Source organism: Microcaecilia unicolor, unplaced genomic scaffold (genome assembly GCF_901765095.1).
Source record: "Microcaecilia unicolor unplaced genomic scaffold, aMicUni1.1, whole genome shotgun sequence".
Taxonomy (NCBI): Eukaryota; Metazoa; Chordata; class Amphibia; order Gymnophiona; family Siphonopidae; genus Microcaecilia; species Microcaecilia unicolor.
Window position 1 is genome coordinate 194649 of NW_021963615.1, and position 22999 is coordinate 217647.

The 22999-nt window shown below is 44.3% G+C and overlaps 2 protein-coding genes across 15 annotated transcripts in view; one reads left to right on the top strand and one right to left on the bottom strand.

Moving 5' to 3' along the window:
• Positions 1 to 22999, top strand: part of LOC115459508 (E3 ubiquitin-protein ligase TRIM39-like) — a 675517-nt gene that overhangs the window by 143180 nt on the left and 509338 nt on the right. The gene's annotated exons all lie outside the window — the stretch shown is intronic.
• The window catches only part of LOC115459511 (E3 ubiquitin-protein ligase TRIM39-like), a 601987-nt gene that overhangs the window by 97628 nt on the left and 481360 nt on the right, over positions 1 to 22999 (bottom strand). Inside the window, exons 1-2 of one of the 6 annotated variants that reach the window (XM_030189327.1) lie at positions 3113 to 3514; positions 1280 to 1375 (exon numbers count right to left, since the gene is read on the bottom strand). The exons of 3 other annotated variants lie outside the window; for them this stretch is intronic. In XM_030189327.1, the coding sequence (XP_030045187.1) occupies positions 1280 to 1375; positions 3113 to 3514 (498 nt within the window). Of the gene's footprint in view, positions 1 to 1279; positions 1376 to 3112; positions 3515 to 22999 lie in introns of those variants that run through there. 2 more of the 6 variants (XM_030189325.1, XM_030189326.1) reach the window with 2 other exon arrangements.

The following is a 22999-nucleotide window of genomic DNA, read 5'->3' on the forward strand; positions in this document are numbered from 1 at the left end:
GTTCTCCGAACTCCAATCGTTGGCTTTAAAAAACCTTCCATAACTCAGAAACATTAAAAGACCTCCGCTGTTGCTTCTCTTCCTCCACTCTCACTTCTGTCCTCCCCACTGAGCCCTGGCTCTGTTCCACTCTTTGCTCCACTTTCTTTTTGGGTCCTGTGTGGTCCCGCGATCTCATGAATATGCATGCACCAATGCACAAAATTCTGGGTTTGTTGGGGATCCTGCTTTGGGCCAACTGATTCTCAAATTGGTTTCCCAGACTCACATCAACATGGCCAGCCAGCTGCCACACTTTGGAGCTCAGCATGGTCCCAATTCTGGCCAATGTTTTCCCCAGTGGGCCTTGAACTTACTATTTTCTCTTCTGCAGGCTCTTGCCTACCTCTCGCTCTGCTTCCCCACACTACTACTACTACTTCTTATCATTTCTATAGCGCCACCAAGCGTACGCAGCGCTTTACAGTTGAATATGAAGAGACAGTCCCTGCTCAAGACAGCTTACAATCTAATTAGGACAGACAGACAGGACAAATAAGGGATAAGGGTCAAAACAGACAGACAGGACAAGTAAGGGGCAATGGACTATTAAAGCGGGGAAGAGAAGCGTCATCAACAAGTGAAAAGGTTAGGAGTTAAAAACAGCATCAAAAAGGTGGGCTTTTAGCTTGGATTTGAAGGTGGCCAGCGATGGAGCTTGATGCACTGGCTCAGGAAGTCTACTCCAGGCATATGGTGCGGCAAGATAAAAGGGACGGAGTCTGGAGTTAGCAGTAGAGGAGAAGGGTGCGGATAAGAGAGATTTACCCAGTGAACTTGAGACCTTTTCAGGCATGCACAGGTTCCCATGACTGTGCTGCTACTACAGTTCCTGCCCCCTAACAGGCCCTGGTGCACTCAGCCCTGCAGCCATCCTTCCTGGCACCACAACAGCCCCGAAGACCCCCACTCTACACTGCTGGACTGGATCAAGCCGGAGCCCAGTTCTCCTTTCCCATTTTGCAGCCCACACCACACTACCTCTCTGCAAGAAATACAATGGTACAATTTTCCTTTGTTCCACATACGGATTCAGAATCTGCCTGTTCTCAGCGAATAAGGAAGCAATATTTATAATATGTAAACTATTTTTTGGGTCCTTATTGGCTGAAAACATACTATTAGTAACGAGGCAGATTGAATTCTATTATTCTCTTATTCAGATGATTCAGGGGATTGATGTAGTGAGAGGAACAAAAACCCTGTAGGAACTGGCTCAGAAGGAGACACAGACACCCACCTTCAGCTCTTCAGCTTTCCTCCCTTCAGTAGATTTAAACTTCAGAAGATCTTCCAGATCCTTTCTCAGAGGCTCCAGGTGCATTTCAAGCTTTTCCTGTGAATATTAAACCATCCTTGATTAGCATGTGATTATTTTTATAACCTAGATATAACAAAAGAAAGGGAACGAAGTACAAACTAAAGTCCAAACAAAAAAAACAGCACCACGGGGATACAGAAAGTGAAAGTGCCTTGGTGCTTTGTAGCTTTTACTACATGAGACGTAGGGTAAGGAATAATATATTGTAGAGGAATATATTCGAGTTATTCCCCAAGTTTTCCACATCATCACTGTGACCCCTGACGCAGGTGCTATTCACCGAAACACGGCCCGTGTCGGGTCTTTTTGTCAAGGCTCATTCATTAAAGAACTGTGTTCCATTTTTAAAGGCCCGTGGTGCTGTTTTTTTTTGTTTTGTTATTTTTATAACCACAATTTCAGACTCGGCAGTAAATGTGAAATGTTTCTTTCTCTTTCTCCTTTCTCCAGACAGTGGAGGGGTGATCTGGGGGCAGAGTCAGGGTGGGAGATATGTGGATACCAGTGATATTCAGTTCCAGTGCCACATACGGAGTGGAAGAGTAGACTAATGGTTAGTGCTGTGGACTTTGATCCTAGGGAGCTGGATTTGATTCCCACTGCAGCTCCTTGTGACTCTGGGCAAGTCACTTAACCCTCCATTGCGGCAGGTACAAATAAGCACCTGTATATACTATCCAGCTTATTTTCGAAAGGAGAAAAACGCCCATGTTCGGGAGATGGGCGTCCGTTTCCCGTGGGCGAACAAATTGGTATAATCGAAAGCCGATTTTGGTCGTCTTCAACTGCACTCCGTCGCGGGAACGAATAACGTTGACGGGGGCGTGTCGGAGGCGTGGTGAAGGCGGGACTGGGGCGTGGTTTTCGGCCGAGGAGAGATGGGCGTCTTTAGCTAATAATCGAAAAACTAAAGGTGTTTTTACCGCGATTTTAGGTCACTTTTTTTGGACCCTTTTTTTTTCACGAACAAGTCCCAAAAAAGTGCCCCAACTGACCAGATGACCACTGGAGGGAATCGGGGATGACCTCCCTGGACTCCCCCAATGGTCACTAACCCCTCCCAACAAAAAACAACCCAATTTAAAAACTTTATCCCTTCATGTAAACCACTTTGAACGTAGTTGTAAAAGGCACAAAAAAAGGTGGTATATCATGCCCCATTCCCTTTTCCCCCCTAACCAGGTAAACTGCACCACACACAAGGTGCCATAACTTTACCTGTTTCAGTAGTCGGGTACAGCAAGGAGTATTGGCAATACCTGTATTCCTTCAGGGCCACATCTCACAAGCTGAGTATTGACCCCTGAATGTATATGAAAGATGCCCAAATAGAGAGCAGCCAGGTTTCAAGTTTTGATGATTGATCTTACTGCTCATGTTTCAAACTCTGCTAATTCAACTCTGTTTAGTTTTATGAGATTGAAAATGTACATAAGTAATGCCATACCGGGAAAAGACCAAAAGTCCATCGAGCCCAGCATCCCATCTCTGACAGCGGCCAATCCAGGCCAAGGGCACCTGGCAAGCTCCCCAAATGTACAAACATTCTATACATATTATTCCTGAATTAGTGGACTTTTCTCAAGTCCATTTAATAGCAGTCTATGGACTTGTCCTTTAGGAAGCTGTCTAACCCTTTTTTAAACTCTGCCAAGCTAACTGCCTTCACCACATTCTCCAGCAACGAATTCCAGAGTTTAATTACACGTTGAGTGAAGAAAATTTTTCAGTAATTTAATTAAATACACGCACCTTGTATTCCTGCACAGCCTCCTCTATGGGGATCACAGTGTGAGATCTGTGATCTCTGGACTCTCTACAAATAAGGCAGATAATTTTCTGAACCTCTTCACAAAACAACTTAAGCTTCTCTTCATGCTTCTCACACAGGTTCTCCTCTTTGGGTCTCACTGAAGTCTGACTGAGCTTTTTCACCATTTCTGTCATATTTGCCAGCTGCCTGTTAGGTTTGAGGTTTCTCTGCAGAGACATTGCCCTGCACTGGGGACAGGGGAAGTCTGTGTCTCTCCCCTCCCAGCTCTGAGTGATACAGGAGCGACAGAAGTTGTGTCCACAGTCTGTAGTCACTGGATCTGTAAAATAATCCAGACAGATAGAACAAGAAGCTTCATCTCGCAGACTCTCAGCAGGCATTGCAGCAGCCATGATTCTTACAGGAAATGAGAGCAAGAATTCAGTTTCTGTTTCACACTATAACTTATAGTGAGTTTGAAAATAGGAAGTGTCTCTCTGAGGTAGGACCTTTGTCAAAGACTTTCAGTAATTTGAAGACACCAGGGCTGTCTCTACTACTACTACTACTACTATTTGACATTTCTAAAGCGCTACTAGGGTTACGCAGCGCTGTACAATATAGCATAGAAGGACAATCCCTGCTCTAAGAGCTTACAATCTAATGGACAAATGTACAGACAATCAAGTAGTGGCAGTCAAATTGGGGCAGTCTAGGTTCCTTGAGAGGTATAAGGTTAGGTGCCGAAGGCAACATTGAAGAGGTGGGCTTTGAGCAAGGATTTGAAGATGGGTAGGGAGGGGGCTTGGCGTAGGGCCTCAGGAAGTTGATTCCACGCATAGGGTGAGGCGAGGCAGAATGGGCGGAGCCTGGAGTTGGCGGTGGTGGAGAAGGGTACTGAGAGGAGGGATTTGTCCTGTGAACGGAGGTTTCGGGCGGGAACGTAAGGGGAGATGAGGGTGGAGAGGTAATGAGGGGCTGCAGACTGGGTGCATTTGTAGGTGAGAAGGAGAAGCTTGAACTGTATTTTATTTATTTATTTATTATTTATTTATTGCATTTGTATCCCACATTTTCCCACCTATTTGCGGGCTCTCTGTGGCTTACAATACATTGTGAATGATGGAAATACAATGTGTTACAGTACGATTATGGGTTACACTGTGAGGAGTTACGGGAAGACAAAGTCAGGTCAAAACATCATTTGGGGCATAGAAACAATGGAATGTTACAATGAGAAAAGATAGGGCGATAGAACAATAGCAAGAGAACATTGGGGTATAACAATTTTATATGTGGGTGGGGTTTTAGTTATGGTGAAAATACGGGGTAAGAGAATTTAGAGGAGAGTGTATTGACGCATTTCTATTAGTGTGTATGGACTTCATGTGTTTTGATCTTTGCAGTAAATTTTCTCAAAGAGAACCCATACTTCTCAAATTGACTGGCTTAGGTACTGGGACTGAACCAAGCTCCTGCAAAAAGGACAGGTTTATTCTGACCCCTAAATCCCATACTTCTCAAATTGACTGGCTTAGGTGAGAAACTACCTGATATTTTGTCCTAAATTTTTAAGGCTTGTTGCTTAATCAATTTAATTCGCACTGGGAAACCTCTCTTTCTGTCTTTCTTGCTTTCTTTCTGTCCTGCCAAGCTCTGATAAAGGGGAGGGGCATTTTTACATAGCTGAAACTGCTAGAATTATTGGCAATATCTAGATTTATTCAAAAAGAAAGTTATTAATATCTAGGGTAGTTTTAAACGTTTAATAAACTGTAAGGTCCTTGATCAGACACTACCATTTGGGTCCATTAAGCTACAGAATTCCCTTGATAGCAGCACTTAAGCTGACCCATTGGGACTTAAGCACCCCCACAGCTGGGGGCAAGCAGGGTTGGACTCAAACTAAAGGACATACCAATTTTACTTCTGACTTCCAGGTACTGGGACTGAACCAAGCTCCTGCAAAAAGGACAGGTTTATTCTGACCCCTAAATCCCATACTTCTCAAATTGACTGGCTTAGGTGAGAAACTACCTGATATTTTGTCCTAAATTTTTAAGGCTTGTTGCTTAATCAATTTAATTCGCACTGGGAAACCTCTCTTTCTGTCTTTCTTGCTTTCTTTCTGTCCTGCCAAGCTCTGATAAAGGGGAGGGGCATTTTTACATAGCTGAAACTGCTAGAATTATTGGCAATATCTAGATTTATTCAAAAGAAAGTTATTAATATCTAGGGTAGTTTTAAACGTTTAATAAACTGTAAGGTCCTTGATCAGACACTACCATTTGGGTCCATTAAGCTACAGAATTCCCTTGATAGCAGCACTTAAGCTGACCCATTGGGACTTAAGCACCCCCACAGCTGGGGCAAGCAGGGTTGGACTCAAACTAAAGGACATACCAATTTTACTTCTGACTTCCAGGTACTGGGACTGAACCAAGCTCCTGCAAAAAGGACAGGTTTATTCTGACCCCTAAATCCCATACTTCTCAAATTGACTGGCTTAGGTGAGAAACTACCTGATATTTTGTCCTAAATTTTTAAGGCTTGTTGCTTAATCAATTTAATTAGCACTGGGAAACCTCTCTTTCTGTCTTTCTTGCTTTCTTTCTGTCCTGCCAAGCTCTGATAAAGGGGAGGGGCATTTTTACATAGCTGAAACTGCTAGAATTATTGGCAATATCTAGATTTATTCAAAAAGAAAGTTATTAATATCTATGGTAGTTTTAAACATTTAATAAACTGTAAGGTCCTTGATCAGACACTACCATTTGGGTCCATTAAGCTACAGAATTCCCTTGATAGCAGCACTTAAGCTGACCCATTGGGACTTAAGCACCCCCACAGCTGGGGGCAAGCAGGGTTGGACTCAAACTAAAGGACATACCAATTTTACTTCTGACTTCCAGGTACTGGGACTGAACCAAGCTCCTGCAAAAAGGACAGGTTTATTCTGACCCCTAAATCCCATACTTCTCAAATTGACTGGCTTAGGTGAGAAACTACCTGATATTTTGTCCTAAATTTTTAAGGCTTGTTGCTTAATCAATTTAATTAGCACTGGGAAACCTCTCTTTCTGTCTTTCTTGCTTTCTTTCTGTCCTGCCAAGCTCTGATAAAGGGGAGGGGCATTTTTACATAGCTGAAACTGCTAGAATTATTGGCAATATCTAGATTTATTCAAAAAGAAAGTTATTAATATCTAGGGTAGTTTTAAACGTTTAATAAACTGTAAGGTCCTTGATCAGACACTACCATTTGGGTCCATTAAGCTACAGAATTCCCTTGATAGCAGCACTTAAGCTGACCCATTGGGACTTATAATCCCACCCACCCCAGGGTTTTCCACACATTTATAGACAAACCAAACCTCATTAACTTTACTCCTCAGTCAAACACAGGCAGTCTTGCAGGCTATTACTCCAACATAGTACACCTGTTCATACCCATTTCAACCAATCAGGATGACTTTTATTCTCTGCAATAATTGTGCTGCTTTAGTTTCAAGGCAAATCATCTGGAAACTTAAAGCTTGTCCTATCTGTCTTCAGATATCTACTTTAAAACAAGAGCTCTATAAAGTAATGCAAGAATTAGATACAATTAAACCAACTTATAGGACTTTGCAGAATCATAACTTCTCACCACTGCCTCAGAGAATAAAACCACAAAGGAACAGATGGCTCACAGTAGGCTCAGGCAGAATTCGTCATGTGACACAGAAGCATCCGCCCGCACAAGTGTTGCCACTACAAAATTCTTTTGCTCCACTACAGCACTGTGATGTTCCTGAAACTAAAATTGAAGCAGAAAAAGCAAGGAAGAGGCAACAAAAAGAGGAGAAGGTACCCAAAGAGAAAAGACACTCACAAATCACTAAACCCAAAACACATACTAGGAAATGTAGTTGGAAAGCAATGACCACAAATGCTCACAGTCTAAGCAATAAAATTCATGACCTTCAAGCCCTGATGTTGGAGACTGACTTGGACATAGTTGCAGTCACAGAGACATGGCTCCCATGAATGGGATGTAAACATACCAGGCTATAACCTTTTTAGGAAGGATAGGGAGGGATGTAAAGGTGGAGGAGTAGCTCTGTATGTGAGAGATGATATCGCAGCAACTGAAATGACAGGGAAGTGGGGAAAGGAAGAAGCGATATGGATCACCTTAAAAAGAGAGGATAGAACCTTGGTCCACGTGGGTGTTGTCTATAGACCCCCGACACAATTGGAAGAACTAGATAAAGATCTGATCGCTGATATTCAAAAGTTGGGGAAGAAAAGAGAGGTGCTGTTGTTGGGAGATTTTAATCTGCCAGATGTAGATTGGAAGGTTCCGTCTGCGAAATCGGAAAGAAGTAGAGAGATTGTGGATGCTTTCCAAAGTGCTCTGCTCAGACAAATGGTGAACGAACCCACGAGGGAGGGAGCCACGTTGGATCTGGTGCTCACGAATGGGGATAGTGTGTCAAATGTCCGAGTGACTGCGCACCTGGGAAACAGTGACCATCAAACGGTTTGTTTTGATATAACGGCTCATGTGGATGGCAGCCACTCTAAACTCAAAGTCCTGGATTTCAAGCGAGCTGACTTTAACAAAATGGAAGAATACCTAAGGAAGGAGCTGAGGGGCTGGGAGGACATACGAGAAGTGGAAGGACAGTGGTCCAGGCTAAAAGAAGTAATAAACAGGGCCACAGACCTTTATGTAAGGAGGGTAAATAAAAGCAAGAGAAAAAGGAAACCGATATGGTTTTCAAAGCAAGTGGCTGAGAAAATAAAGGCTAAAGAGTTAGCGTTCCAGAAATACAAAAAATCTCAAGTAGAGGAACACAGGGAGGAATACCGGATGAAACTGAAAGAAGCCAAGAGAGAGGTACGTCTGGCGAAGGCGCAAGCGGAAGAACAAATGGCTAGAAATGTACGGAGGGGAGACAAAAACTTCTTCAGGTATATTAGTGAAAGGAGAAAGACTAAAAAGGGGATTGTGAGACTAAAAGATACAGCAAAACACTATGTAGAAAATGATGAAGAAAAAGCCAATTTGCTAAATAGATACTTTTGTTCTGTTTTTACTGAAGAAAATCCTGGGGAAGGACCGAAAGGGACTGGCAAAAGTACACCTGAAAACGAACTGGATAGAGCACCGTTCACAGAAGAGAGTGTATATGAACAACTTGGAAAGCTAAATGTGGACAAAGCCATGGGGCCGGACGGGATCCACCCCAGAATACTGAGGGAGCTCAGAGAGGTTCTGGCGGGTCCTCTTAAAGATTTGTTTAATAAATCCTTGGAGACGGGAGAGGTTCCGAGGGATTGGAGAACGGCGGAGGTGGTCCCTCTTCACAAAAGTGGGGATAGGGAAGAAGCTGGAAACTACAGGCCGGTAAGCCTCACTTCGGTTATTGGAAAAGTAATGGAAGCCATGCTGAAGGAAAGGATAGTGAATTTCCTGGAAGCCAATAAATTGCAAGATCCGAGACAACATGGTTTCACCAAAGGGAAGTCGTGCCAAACGAATCTCATTGAATTCTTTGACTGGGTGACGGGAGAATTAAATCAAGGACGGGCTATGGACGTCATCTACTTAGATTTCAGCAAGGCTTTTGACACGGTTCCCCACAGGAGGCTCTTGAATAAACTAGAAGGGCTGAAGATAGGACCCGAAGTGGTGAACTGGATTAGGAACTGGTTGACGGGCAGACGCCAGAGGGTGGTGGTAAATGGAGTTCGCTCGGAGGAGGGAAAGGTGAGTAGTGGAGTGCCTCAGGGATCGGTGCTGGGGCCCATTCTGTTCAATATATTTGTGAGTGACATTGCCGAAGAGTTACAAGGTAAAGTTTGCCTTTTTGCGGATGACACCAAGATTTGCAACAGAGTGGACACCCCGGAGGGAGTGGAAAACATGAAAAAAGATCTGAAGAAGCTGGAAGAATGGTCTAACGTTTGGCAATTAAAATTCAATGCAAAGAAATGCAAAGTGATGCACTTAGGGAGTAGAAATCCAAGGGAGGCGTATGTGTTAGGTGGGGAGAGCCTGATAGACACGGACGGGGAGAGGGATCTTGGGGTGATAGTATCTGAGGACCTGAAGGCGATGAAACAGTGCGACAAGGCGGTGGCCGTAGCGAGAAGGTTGCTAGGCTGTATAGAGAGAGGTGTGACCAGCAGAAAAAAGGAGGTTTTAATGCCCCTGTATAAGACGTTGGTGAGGCCCCACCTGGAGTATTGTGTTCAGTTTTGGAGGCCGTACCTTGCGAAGGATGTTAAAAAAATGGAAGCGGTGCAAAGAAAAGCTACGAGGATGGTATGGGAGTTGCGTTCCAAGACGTATGAAGAGAGGCTTGCTGACCTGAACATGTATACTCTGGAGGAAAGGAGGAACAGGGGTGATATGATACAGACGTTCAAATATTTGAAAGGTATTAATCCGCAAACGAATCTTTTCCGGAGATGGGAAGGCGGTAGAACGAGAGGACATGAAATGAGATTGAAGGGGGGCAGACTCAGGAAAGATGTCAGGAAGTATTTCTTCACGGAGAGGGTGGTGAACGCTTGGAATGCCCTCCCGCGGGAGGTGGTGGAGATGAAAACGGTAACGGAATTCAAGCATGCGTGGGACAGGCATAAAGGAATCCTGTGCAGAAGGAATGGATCCACAGAAGCTTAGCTGAAATTGGGTGGCAGGGGGAAGAGGGGTTGGTGGTTGAGAGGCTAGGATGGGGGAGGGCAGACTTTTTATACGGGGTCTGTGCCGGAGCCGGTGATGGGAGGCGGGACTGGTGGTTGGGAGATGGGAAATACTGCTGCACAGATTTATACGGCTGTGCCCTGAAAAAGACAGGTACAAATCAAGGTAAGGTATACACATATGAGTTTATCGTGGGCAGACTAGATGGACCGTGCAGGTCTTTTTCTGCCGTCATCTACTATGTTACTATGTTACTATGTTACTATGTAGATAAGTCTTCAATCATTTGCGGAAGTCGGTTAATTCGTAGATCGTTTTCAGGTTGCGTGGTAGTGTATTCCAGAGTTGCGTGCTCATATAAGAGAAGGTTGATGCATGCAGTACTTTGTATTTTATGCCTTTGCAGTTAGGGAAGTGGAGATTGAGGAAAGTTCGGGATGATCTTTTAGCATTTTTGGGTGGCAGGTCTATTAAATCAGACATGTATATAGGGGCTTCACCGTGAATGATTTTGTGGACTAAGGTGCATACTTTGAAGGTGATACGTTGCTTGATTGGGAGCCAGTGCAGTTTCTCACGTAAGGGTTTTGCGCTTTCTTATTTTGGTTTTCCGAAGATGAGTCTGGCTGCTGTATTCTGGGCTGTTTGAAGTTTCCTCAGTATTTGTTCTTTACAGCTTGCGTATAGTGAGTTGCAGTAGTCCAGATGGCTGAGTACGAGTGATTGCACTAGGCTGCGGAAGACGGATCTTGGAAAGAATGGTCTTATTCTTTTCAGTTTCCACATGGAGTAGAACATCTTTTTGGTTGTGTTACTTGCGTGAGTCTCAAGTGTTAGGTGGCGGTCCATAGTGACTCCAAGGATTTTTAAAGTATCGGAGATTGGCAGATGTAGATTAGGTGTGTTAATGGCGGTAAATTTATTCGTGTTATATTGGGAGGTAAGTATGAGGCATTGAGTTTTTTCAGCATTCAGTTTCAATCCGAATGAATCTGCCCAGGTATTCATGATGTGTAGACTTTGGTTGATTTCGTTGGAGATTTCGTTAATGTTTCGTTTGAAAGGAATATATATCGTTACATCATCTGCGTATATGTAAGGGTTAAGGTTGTGATTTGATAGAAGTTTTGCTAAGGGGATCATCATTAGGTTGAAAATAGTTGGCGAGAGGGGGGATCCTTGCGGTACTCCACATTCAGGTGTCCATGCAGCAGATGTAGTTGAATTTGATGTCACTTGATATGAGCGCAAGGTTAGGAACCCTTTGAACCAGTTTAGGACATTGCCTCCGATGCCAAAATATTCAAGTATGTGTAATAGTATTCCGTGATCGACCATATCAAAGGCACTTGACATGTCAAATTGTAAGAGGAGTATGTTGGTGCCGGTAGCAATCATTTGTTTGAATTTGGTCATTAGGGTAATTAATACTGTTTCTGTGCTGTGATCTGACCGAAATCCTGATTGGGCATCATGTAGTATTGAAAACTTGTTGAGATAATTTGTGAGTTGTTTGGTTACCATCCCTTCAGTTATTTTGGTTATTAGTGGAATGGATGCTACTGGTCTGTAGTTGGTTATTTCACTTGCATTTTTCTTTGTGTCTTTGGGTATTGGGGTGAGTAAAATTTTTCCTTTGGGAAGAGTCCATTGTGTAGCATGAAGTTCACGTGGTTCGTTAGGTCTATTATGAATTGTTGAGGAGCTGATTTCATGATGTTGTTTGGGCAGATGTCTAGTTTGCAATGGGATTTCGCGAATCTTTTGAGCGTTTTAGAGATGAGGTCCTCTGACAGTAATTCGAATTCGGTCCAGATCCTGTCTGCTGGGTATATTCCGTCTTCTGGGTCTAGACAATTTAGGAGTGTGGTGTATTCACTAGGGCTGGTGAGTATTTTAAGTCTTAATTGTATAATTTTTTCCTTGAAGTATTTCGCGAGGTCGTCGACCCCTGGTATATCTTTGCTGTTGTTTGTAACTGGTGTGGTGTCTAGCAGTTTATTTACAAGGTAGAAGAGTTTGTGTGTGTCTTTGTAGTTTGGTCCAATCATTGTTTTGTTTTGTAGTGTAGTCTTTTAGTTTGTTTTATGGTGTATTTGTATTTCCTCCAATGTGATTTCCAGGCATTCAGTGTGTGTTCATCTTTCTTTTTATTCCATGCGCGTTCTAGTTTTCTGACTTGTGTCTTGAGTTTTTTCAGCTCTTCGGTGAACCATGGATTTGATTTTTTCCTGCGTGATGTTCTGGTTTGGATTGGGGCAATTGTGTCTAGTGTTGTTTTGCATATGTCATCCCATTCTTGGAGGAATTGGATGGTGTCTGTATTTGTTGACCATTCATTTTGGTAGACCTGTTGCCAAAATGTTGTAGGGTCTATTTTTCCTCTCGTGGTGTATGTAGTTCGTTCTTGTTTGTTGATTGCGTTTTTATGCATTTTTCGCCAGTGGAGGGAGACATATGCTTTATAGTGGTCTGTCCATGGTGTGGGTGTCCATCTTATGTCTGTAAGTAGGAGAGTTGAGTCTGGGTCGAATTTGTGTGTAATGATGTCTAATGTGTGTCCTTTTTCGTGTATTGGTTGAGTATTAGCTGCGTGTAAATCCCAGAGTTTTAAGAATTCTTTGCATTTTGTGTGCCTGTTGAGGTGTCGTCTTCGAGGTGTAGGTTGATTTCTCCTATTATGAGGATGTTTGAGGCAGAGACACATGTGTTCGAGATGAAGTCCATGAGTTGTGCTTGGGAGTCTTTCCATTTTCCTGGTGGTCTGTAGAATAGGATTGCGCTAAGGTGTCCTTGTAGGTTTGGATGAATGATATTTGTCGAAGCGATTTCGAGCTGTGGTGAGGTGGATTCGCCAGTGGTTGTGATGGTGAATTCGGATTTGTAAATTATGGCTATTCCGCCACCTCTTTTTCCATTTCTTGTCCAGTGGGTGATTTTGTATTCCGGTGGGCATGTCTCTATGATGGCAGGATCTGTAGGGCTGTGGAACCATGTTTCCGTGATGAAGAAAAGGTCTACATTCTCTGTGGTGATCCAGTCTAGTATGTCTACTGAGTTGCTTACTGCTGATCTAACGTTGATGTATCCTACTCGGATTGAGCGGTATTGTTCTGTAGGGAGGTTGGATGTGTTTATTTTTATTAATTGTCTGTTTCCTCGGCGGTTGAATTTATCATTGTTGGGGGTTTTTTTCTCTTTCTGTTGGTGGTGTTCATATGTGGGGGGTTTTTCTTTAGGTTGGTTATTGTGCTTTTGGTCTGGTAAGTTGTTAGTAGGTTGTACATAGAGTTGGTGAATTGTGGTTGGGTTGTTGTTGATGTTGGGGGTGGTCCTTGCGTGGTAGATTATGGGAATGAGGTAGATTATTATCAGTAGCTTGTTAGTATTCATATTTGTAATGCAATACAGTTAGAAACAGTTATAATCAGGTATCAAAGTGGTACATTTAGAAGCAATTGTAAGTATGCGTTAAAAGCAGTGCAATTGAGACATGTAAAAATATAGCAGTGTCTAACAATATGAGCTTTACCATACACTCAGGCAGAGCAGCAAGCAGATCTAGCAATTAAACAGACAGAGTCTATTGCATTGTGATCAATGTCCTTGAGCAAAGCAAGCTAGTTCTGTTTTGCTGTAACACTAATTAGAACAGCATGAACGTGTATTAGGCATATAGTGATAATTAGATCAGTTAGAATATGAGCTCGGGCAATAGTTAGATCGGTAAGAATAAGAGCTTTGCCTATCACTGTGACCTTACGAGGTATTTAGAGCAGGATGCAAACATGCAAATAGACAAGAACAGACAAACTATAAGTGTGCTCTGGGTCGCTGAAGCAGTGCTCAAGCAGGGTCTCGGCATCAGCAATCTTCGCTGGTAGCTTAGCCGCTATGGTTTCCTTTGGGTCTCCGCACCCTGATCCCCGGGCGCTTGGATCGAGTTTTCCCGCAGCGGAATGCCGCGTTCGTGCGGTCCCCTGGCAGTTCCCGTCTGCCTAGGGCTTGTGATCCCTTGCATGGCCGATCATGCAGCTCTCCATCCACTTCGGATCGATCCAGTGTCTCCTCATGTTGTGCCCCTTCCGGGGGCGCGCGAATTTCTGAGGGCTTTTCTCAGCACTCTGACACTGACCTGGGTGATCTGACTTGTAGCGGTCTCCCGTGAGGGTCATCAGCTGGCAAGGTCGGCCAATCCCGGCATGGCTAGGCCTCGTTCAGTCGGGCCCGCCGTATCCTCAAGGTAAGCCGATGGCCGCGGCTCTCCCTAGGTTACTCGGGCTGGAGCCTCAGCAGATCTTCCCGGTCCGCTGGTCCCTTATCGGTCGGATTCAGCACCTCAATTCGGATCAGGGTGGCCAGACCTGCACCGGTCTCCCACGAGGTCGTCAGGTGAAGAAGTTGGCCGATTCCTGCATGGTCTGGCCTCGTCCAGTCGGGAACCGCCACAACCACGAGGTAGGTCGATGGCCACGGTACGCCCCCGGCCGCAGCAATGAGAAAACGTTTGTAGTGTCGGTGTCGGGTGGAGTAGAGGCTTGTTCCCATGTAGCGCACGTAGCGTACAATCGGCGATTTCGTCCGGAGTAACTTCCAGTCATCAGCGGGTTGTCTGGCACTCCGCCTTCCGCGCGTTGATCAACATTTTCATATCTCGTGTCCCCTATTTTATATTCTGTTGTAAGTGGGTGACTCTGTTCTAGGTGGGTGACCACCCTGCGGTCGGATCTCTTTCCGCCAGCTGTGTGGTTAGGCCTCCACCGGTCGCGTGGTCAGGCCTGATCACCAGCAGCGCTGTGTTCGGCAATGGTGTTGTCGTGGGGTGGTCGCCCGAAGCCGTGATAAACAGTTACGGCTCACCTCTGTTGCCTAATCATGATCGTTGGACGTTTGGACGTTCGGATTGCTATTCCAGCCGCAGCCTGGTGGTTCTGGTCGGTCCCGGAGCACCCTTGGCTCGGGAGCTCTTCACCTGGGCTGCTGTTCGTCGACCATACTGGGTCATATCTGTATGCGGTATCTGATCGGAAGCCAGTGAAGCGACCTGAGGAAAGGGGTGATATGAGTATTTCGGTTCAGGTGGAATATAAGACGTGCAGCAGAGTTCTGAATGGATTGAAGGGGGGATAGATGGCTAAGTGGGAGGCCAGTGAGGAGAAGGTTGCAGTAGTCAAGGCAAGAGGTAATGAGGGCGTGGATGAGAGTTCGGGTGGTGTGCTCAGAGAGGAAAGGGCGAATTTTGCTGAAGTTAAAGAGGAAGAAGCGACAGGTCTTGGCTGTCTGCTGGATATGCGCAGAGAATGAGAGGGAGGAGTCGAAGATGACTCCGAGGTTGCGGGCAGATGAGACGGGGAGGATGAGGGTGTTATCAACTGGGATCGAGAGAGGAGGAAGAGGAGAGGTGGGCTTTGGTGGAAAGACGATAAGCTCGGTCTTGGACATGTTCAGTTTCAGGTGGCGGTTGGACATCCATGCAGCAATGTCGGACAAGCAGGCCGATACCTTGGTCTGGGTCTCCACGGTGATGCAATGTTGGTGGGAATACTGCCAAATGGGCTGTTTCCATTAACCGCCTGTGGAATTTCTGAGAAAGCCACGGGTTGCAGGTTTTTAGCCCTTGGCCGTGGGTTGGGTGCTTTTTCGCTGCCCCCATAGCCGCATTTTAAGAAGTACCACTAGACGCTAGTCTGTGCAGCTGCAGCATTCCCTGAGCTTCCCTCACTCCTATTGGTCCTAATAGTCTTCATCATAAAGCGCATGGAGACAGACGTATGGAAACGGGCTGCATGGGAGGAAATGAATAAATCATCCAGGCATTATGGGCACATGCCAAATCTGAAATTACTACCAGGGGCGCGTGGTAGCCTGGTGGTAGTCTCATTTGGCCATGTGCTGCATGAGCCTAACGCACCTTTGTAAAAGGGCCTCACAATATGCATACTTTGGAAGAAAGGGGGGAGAGGGGAGATATGAGAGAGACATTTACATACCTATGCGGAATAAATGCACAGGATGTGAGTCTCTTTCAATTGAAAGGAAGCTGTGGTACGAGGAAGCAGAGGATGAAGGTGAAAGGAGATAGACTCAGAAGTAAACCGAGGAAATACTTCTTCATGGAAGGGGTGGTGAACTTGTGAAATGGCCTCCCAATGGAAATGGTGGAGAGGAAAACAGTATCTGAATTCAAGGAAGCTTGGGACAGGTATGAAGGATCTCTAGGAGAGAGGAAGGGATAGTAGACATCTGCCTTCATTTTTCTATATTTCTCTGAAATATCTAGTGTACCTGAATATAACTCATCTAAAATAACTACTGATAAAGGTGTGAACTAAAGCCAAATAAACTTCCTCTATCCTCATACCACAACTGTTCTGTCCTCTAACAGCATTGCATTAATTTATAGTGTGACCCTAAAATGTGTTTAATGCCTTTACTGTTATTCTCATTTCTAAGGATTTTACTGCTGCAGTCCTCACTGCAAAGATATATGAGCAATGCATTGTGTGTAATGTAGTCTCACATGTGGTGTAGTCACCCCTGTTTGTCTGTATAAAGTCTGTTACTATTGGTCTATTCTCCTGCAAAGACCTCCTCTCTTTCTCCGCCAGGCTTGGCTCTTTTGTCTACCTGCCTTCATTTCCTGGTCATTCTTACTATCTCTGTCCTGAGAAGTCAGCTGGGTATGACCTTTCCCTCTAATGAAAGACTGCCCCTAGGTCCACCCCTGCTACCTGATGGCAGACTCCTTTTGGTCCCTTTCCTCATCCTCCCTGGGCTTGTGTGAGCCCCTCCTTGACCTCTCTTTCTCCATGAGGCATTCTCCATCGTGCTTCAGACAGCACTTGTCCTGCTAAACCCCTTGTAATGAACCCGTTTTTTTACCTCATTCATTGTTTCTCATAAGATATTGCACATTCCAGCCACCCAGCTCTGATCTTCTTGCATCTGTTTAACTGTTTTCCCACCTCTGCAATAACGCTGCCTTTCTTCAGATTTCTACCTCCATCCATTGATACAGCTCTCAGAATTATGGAGTCTCTGTGCCCTGGGGCAACACTTCTGAACATCTGACAGTGAGTAAACTATCTATTAATTCAATAAAGGACGTTTCAGAAAATAAAGAGGCTTCAGGTGTGCCGAGGTTATACTTCAGGATATTAAGGCTTTACAGATATTAAGTCTTAAGAGGCCTTGACAACAACTTTAGAACTAGTCGAAAGACTCACCTTTTCCAAGGCGTGATTGGAACATTAGACCCCTTATCCCAACAGCAGGCTGAAAGGGCCAAAAGCATTAGAGGAAGCACAAGACCTGTATATTTTACTGTATATTATTGTTATGTATTCTCATATTTGTTCTTATTTTGTGATTTTTTTTATTTAAGATTATAATTTCTTGTTATTTGTATTAACATAAAGCACTGAGATGGACAAGTAACCAGTGAAATATAAAATAAAAATAAAACTGGAAGAAACCCCCTGACATAAACGAGGGGCCCTTTCACTAATGCACACTAAGCCCTAATGTGGGCTTAGTGTCTGGGGAAATATCAGAAAAAGTATTAAAGCATTTTGTGGTAACTTCCCCATTTGCCCGCAATAAGGGGCCCTTTTACAATGCAGGAGTCCAACGGTAGTAATTGCCCCCCCCCCCCCCCCCCCCCCGCTTACCATTTCCATTGCTACCTTCTCTTCAATGGCAGCACTGTGAGCACGTTCAAAATAAGTGATTTGAATGTAGTTGCACTGTTGCCACTAAAGAGAAGGTGGAGTGGTAGGAAGCTGTGGTTACGGGACCCTCACTTCACCCACTGGCTGTACACGATCTCCAGCTAACATTGCTTGAAGATCTCTGTCAGCCACATTGTTTCAGCCTGCAGTTCTGCCTTGCTAGTCTGGCATTCCTGGTGACCACTAAGTTCACCTAATGATAACACCAGCCCTGCTGAGCTTTGTGATACCAGAGGATCCAAAATCTGCAACTATATCCTGGAGCTCTGAAAAAAAAAAACAATCAAAAATTACAGGTTACAAATGATAAAATTAGGCCTGCACATTAATCTTTCTATTCAGAAGAGAGAGGAACTGGTCAGAGGGAAAGGCTCAGTGCAGGCCGTCTTCCCATTTGGCTGCCACTGACGGTGCAGGGCGAAGACTTCCTGCAAAGGTAAGCCGGGTTGGTTTGGGAAAGGAAGAGGAGAGAAAGAGCTGCCAGTGGTCCTGGAGGGAGAGATGTCAGACCAGGTGGGCAGGAGTGGGAAGGAGGGCATTGAGAAAGAATCACGGGAGGGAGGGAGGGAGGGGAGGGGAGGAGATTGACAGAGAACCACAGACTGGGGGAGGGAAGGGGAGGGGGAACTGAGCAGTGGCATAGCCAGACCTGAGATTCTGGGTGGTTCCAGAGCTAATATGGGTGGGTACTGTGTATATAGTAGTGTTTCTTGTGATACTACAAAATAAAGCCTTAGAATGCACTTGATGATGGATTTCTAAGTAGTCTGTCCAACAGCTGCCCTGAATCAACATAACCACATACATATTTAATGGAAAAATTGATATTTTTAAATATGATTACATTCTCCCATATCTTAAAATTAACCATGCATAACTCTACTACAACGGCAAACTTCTCAACACACATGGCAGGATCCTGCAATATAATTACATAGTGGAACACGAACAGAGCAGATCGTTTAACAAACACAAATGGATTTATTAATTGAAAAACAAATTGCACAATATGTATAAACACAAACAGCCCGACACAGGCCGTGTTTCGCCCAACAGGGCTGCTTCAGGGGCTATAAAACACACTCTTTCTGTAGAGTGTGGTGAATATATGTTGAATGTACTCGTATTAAATATAAGGGAGCTCGCTTTGATATGAAAAAAACAGCTTGATCAGGGATGCCGAAAATCAAAATGCTGACCCGATTCCAGTGCAGAGAAAGTGTCCTGTAGATTTCAGAGATGTATTCAAATTCTGGTAGCACCTCAATAATAGCAGTACAAAATCCCTTCACTGCCAGGTACTTTTTGAAGTAACACTAAAGGCTGCAAAGAAGCGCCTTAACACCAATTCTGAACACGTTTACCAACGACAGTACATTAATAAAGGCAGAGGTGAATATGCAGAGCAGCAAAACACATTCTCCTTTCACTAATATACCTGAAGAAATTTTTGTCACCCCTCCTTACATTTCTAGCCATTTGTTCTTCCGCTTGCGCTTTCACCAGACGTATCTCTCTCTTGGCTTCTTTCAGTTTCATCCGGTGTTCCTCTCCGTGTTCCTCTTCTTGAGTTTTTCTGTATTTCTGGAACGCCAACTCTTTAGCCTTTATTTTCTCAGCCACTTGCTTGGAGAACCATATCGGTTTCCTTTTTCTCTTGCTTTTATTTACTTTCCTTACATAAAGGTTCGTGGCTCTACTTATAGCTTCTTTCAGCCTGGACCACTGTCCTTCCACTTCTCGTATTTCCTCCCAGCCCATCATCTCCTTCCTCAGGTATTCCTCCATTTTACTAAAGTCAGCACGCTTGAAATCCAGAACTCTGTTTTGAGTGGCTGCTCTCCACTTTAGCTGTTATATCAAACCAAACCGTTTGATAGTCACTGCTGCCCACGCCAACCCCATTTGTGAGCACCAGATATACTACTACTACTACTATTACTACTATTTAGCATTTCTATAGCGCTACAAGGCGTACGCAGCGCTGCACAAACATAGAAGAAAGACAGTCCCTGCTCAAAGAGCTTACAATCTAATAGACAAAAAATAAAGTAATCAAATCAATTAATGTGTACGGGAAGGAAGAGAGGAGGGTAGGTGGAGGCGAGTGGAGTTGGCAGTAGTGGAGAAGGGAACAGATAAGAAGGATTTATCCATGGAGCGGAGTGCACGGGAAGGGGTGTAGGGAAGGATGAGTGTGGAGAGATACTGGGGAGCAGCAGAGTGAGTACATTTATAGGTTAGTAGAAGAAGTTTGAACAGGATGCGAAAACGGATAGGGAGCCAGTGAAGCGACTTGAGGAGAGGGGTAGTATGAGTAAAGCGACCCTGGCGGAAGACGAGACGGACAGCAGAGTTTTGAACCGACTGGAGAGGGGAGAGCGGAGAGGTGACTGTGGGAGGCCAGCAAGAAGCAGATTGCAGTAGTCTAAACGAGAGGTGACAAGGGTGTGGATGAGGGTTTTGGTAGAGTGCTCGGAAAGAAAGGGGCAGATTTTACGGATGTTGTAAAGAAACGACAGGTCTTGGCAATCTGCTGGATATGAGCAGAGAAGGAGAGAGAAGAGTCAAAGATGACCCTAAGGTTTCGAGCTGAGGAGACAGAGAGAATGAGAGAGCCATCAACAGAAATAGAAAACGGGGGGAGCGGGGAGGTGGGTTTGGGGGGGAAAATGAGAAGCTCGGTTTTGGTCATATTTAATTTCAGGTGGCATTGAGACATCCAGACAGCAATGTCAGACAAGCATGCTGAAACTTTGGTTTGGATGCAAGGTGAGATATCAGGGGTAGAAAGGTAGATTTGGGAGTCATCAGCATAGAGATGGTAGGAAAAGCCATGGGATGAGATTAATGAACCAAGGGAAGAAGTGTAGATAGAAAAGAGGAGGGGACCAAGAACAGAACCCTGAGGTACGCCGACAGGCAGAGGGATAGAAGTAGAAGCGGATCCACCAGAGTGAACATTAAAGGTGCGGAGGGAGAGGTAGGAAGAGAACCAGGAAAGGACAGAGCCCTGGAATCCAAGTGAGGACAGGGTATCGAGAAGTATGCTGTGATCGACAGTGTCAAAAGCAGCGGAAAGATCAAGAAGAATGAGGATGGAATATTGACCTCTGGATTTAGCCAGTAATAGGTCATTGGAGACTTTAGTAAGCGCAGTTTTGGTTGAGTGGAGAGGGCGAAAACCAGATTGTAGTGGGTCAAGAATAGCATGTGAGGAGAGAAAATCAAGGCAGCGGCGGTGAACAGCACGTTCAAGAAAAGGGAGGAGGGAGATGGGTCGGTAATTAGAGGGACAAGTAGGGTCGAGTGAAGGCTTCTTAAGGAGAGGTGTGACCACAGCATGTTTAAAGGCAGTAGGGACAGTTGCAGTGGAAAGTGAGAGGTTGAGAATGTGACAGATAAAAGGAATAAGAGCAGGTGAGATGGCATTAAGAAGGTGGGTGGGAATGGGATCAGAGGAACAGGTGGTACATTTTGAGGAAGAAAGGAGAAGTGTAGTTTCCTCAATAGTAACTTCAGGAAAGGAGGAAAGGGAATGAGGGGAAGGAGAGAGAGGGGAATGGACTAGTGGAGGGAGAGGTGGTGAGGTAGAGAATGCAAGGTTTATCTTGCATTCTCCCTCGTTGCTCCCTCCCTCGTGGGTTCTGTCACTATTTGTCTGAGCAAACCGCTTTGGAAGGCATCCACGATCTCTCTACTTCTTTCCAATTCCGCAGACGGAACCTTCCAATCTACATCCGGCAGATTGAAATCTCCCAGCAACAGCACCTCTCTCTTGTTTCCCAACTTTTGAATATCTGTGATCAGGTCTTTATCTAATTCCTCCAATTGTTTCGGAGGTCTGTAGACAACACCCATGTGTACAGAAGTTCTATCCTCTCTTTTTAAGGTGATCCATATCGCTTCTTCCTTTCCCCAGGTCCCTGTCATTTCAGTCGCAGTGATATCATTTCTCACATATAGAGCTACTCCTCCACCTTTACGACTCTCTCTATCCTTCCTAAACAGATTATAGCCTGGTATGTTTGCATCCCATTCATGGGAACCATTTAGCCACGTCTCCATGATTGCAACAATGTCTAAGTCTGCCTCCAACATCAGGGCTTGAAGGTCACGAACTTTATTGCTTAGACTGCGAGCATTTGTGGCCATCGTTTTCCATGTACATTTCCTGGTATGTGTTTCGGGGTTGTCTTTTCTCTTTGGGTACCTTCATATCCTTTTGTTCCAACTTCATTTCTTTCTCTTCTGCCTCAGTTCTATTTTCAGGATCATCACCATGCTGTAATGGAGCAAAAGAATTCTGTAGGGGCAACACTTGTGAGGGTGGATGCCTCTGTGTCACATATCGAAGTCTGCCAGAGCCTACTATGAACCATCTATTCCTAGGTGGTTTTATCCTTGGAGGCAGTGGTGTGAATTTGGCTTGATTCTGTGCTGCATGGTTTTGTGTAGTCTTAGAAGCTGCTTTAAGTGCATCTAATTCCTGTTTCACCTTACTGAGTTCCTGTTTTAAACTAGCAAGCTGATGACAGACAGGACTAGCCTTAAGTCTCCAGATAATTGACCTTGAAACTGAAACACCACAATTATTACAGAGAATAAAAGTCATCCTGATTTGTTGGAATGGGAATGAACAGGTATGCTATGATGGGGTTAAATACTGTGCAAGATTAACTTTACTCCTCAGCCATACATAGGCCACCAGAGGCAGTTGTAATTTGGGTGGAGTTAATTTGTAATAAGTAGAATAGTTAGGAAAGTTATTTAGGAAGTGTCAGTCTTGGGGTGGGGGGAGGACTTAAAGTTTAAAACCTGTGGAATGTGTTAGGTTTTAAAACAATCTCCAGGAAAGGAAAAAAGTTCTAATACTTGCTAGCTGTTTTGAAATCTGAAATCTCCTTTTCAGATTTACAGATATCAATAAACCAGTTAGAAACAACAATCAAATCACAACAGTCAGAGCACACTATTTGCAGAGCAGATTAAAACAGTCAGAGCACACTATATGCAGAGCAGATTAAAACAGTCAGCTCACACTATTTGCATAGCCAGCCTATTCTAAATGGCTATGGATTTCTGAACATATGGTATCATTAACGGACAAACTTTTAAATGCTCAGTTGGGTATATATCATATATATGCTAATCTCAAGTTTGTTAAATGTTTCAGACATATCCATCTATTTGTTCCCATGATATAACTGAATCCTATTATTCTATCTCACTGTATTTTCAAATGTAAACCATATTGAACCCAAGTTTGCTTGGAATAATGTGTGATGTTAAAAAAAAAATAATAATAATCCTTTATCCTCCATCTTTTAAGACACTGCCTACCTGCTGGATAGTGATGGCACAAGGAAAGCAAGTTTGGTCCAGTGAAGACTAACTCAAAATAACCTGGCTGTTCCTTAGCTGGGCCCTAGTATTACTATCATGTTTCTTCATTAT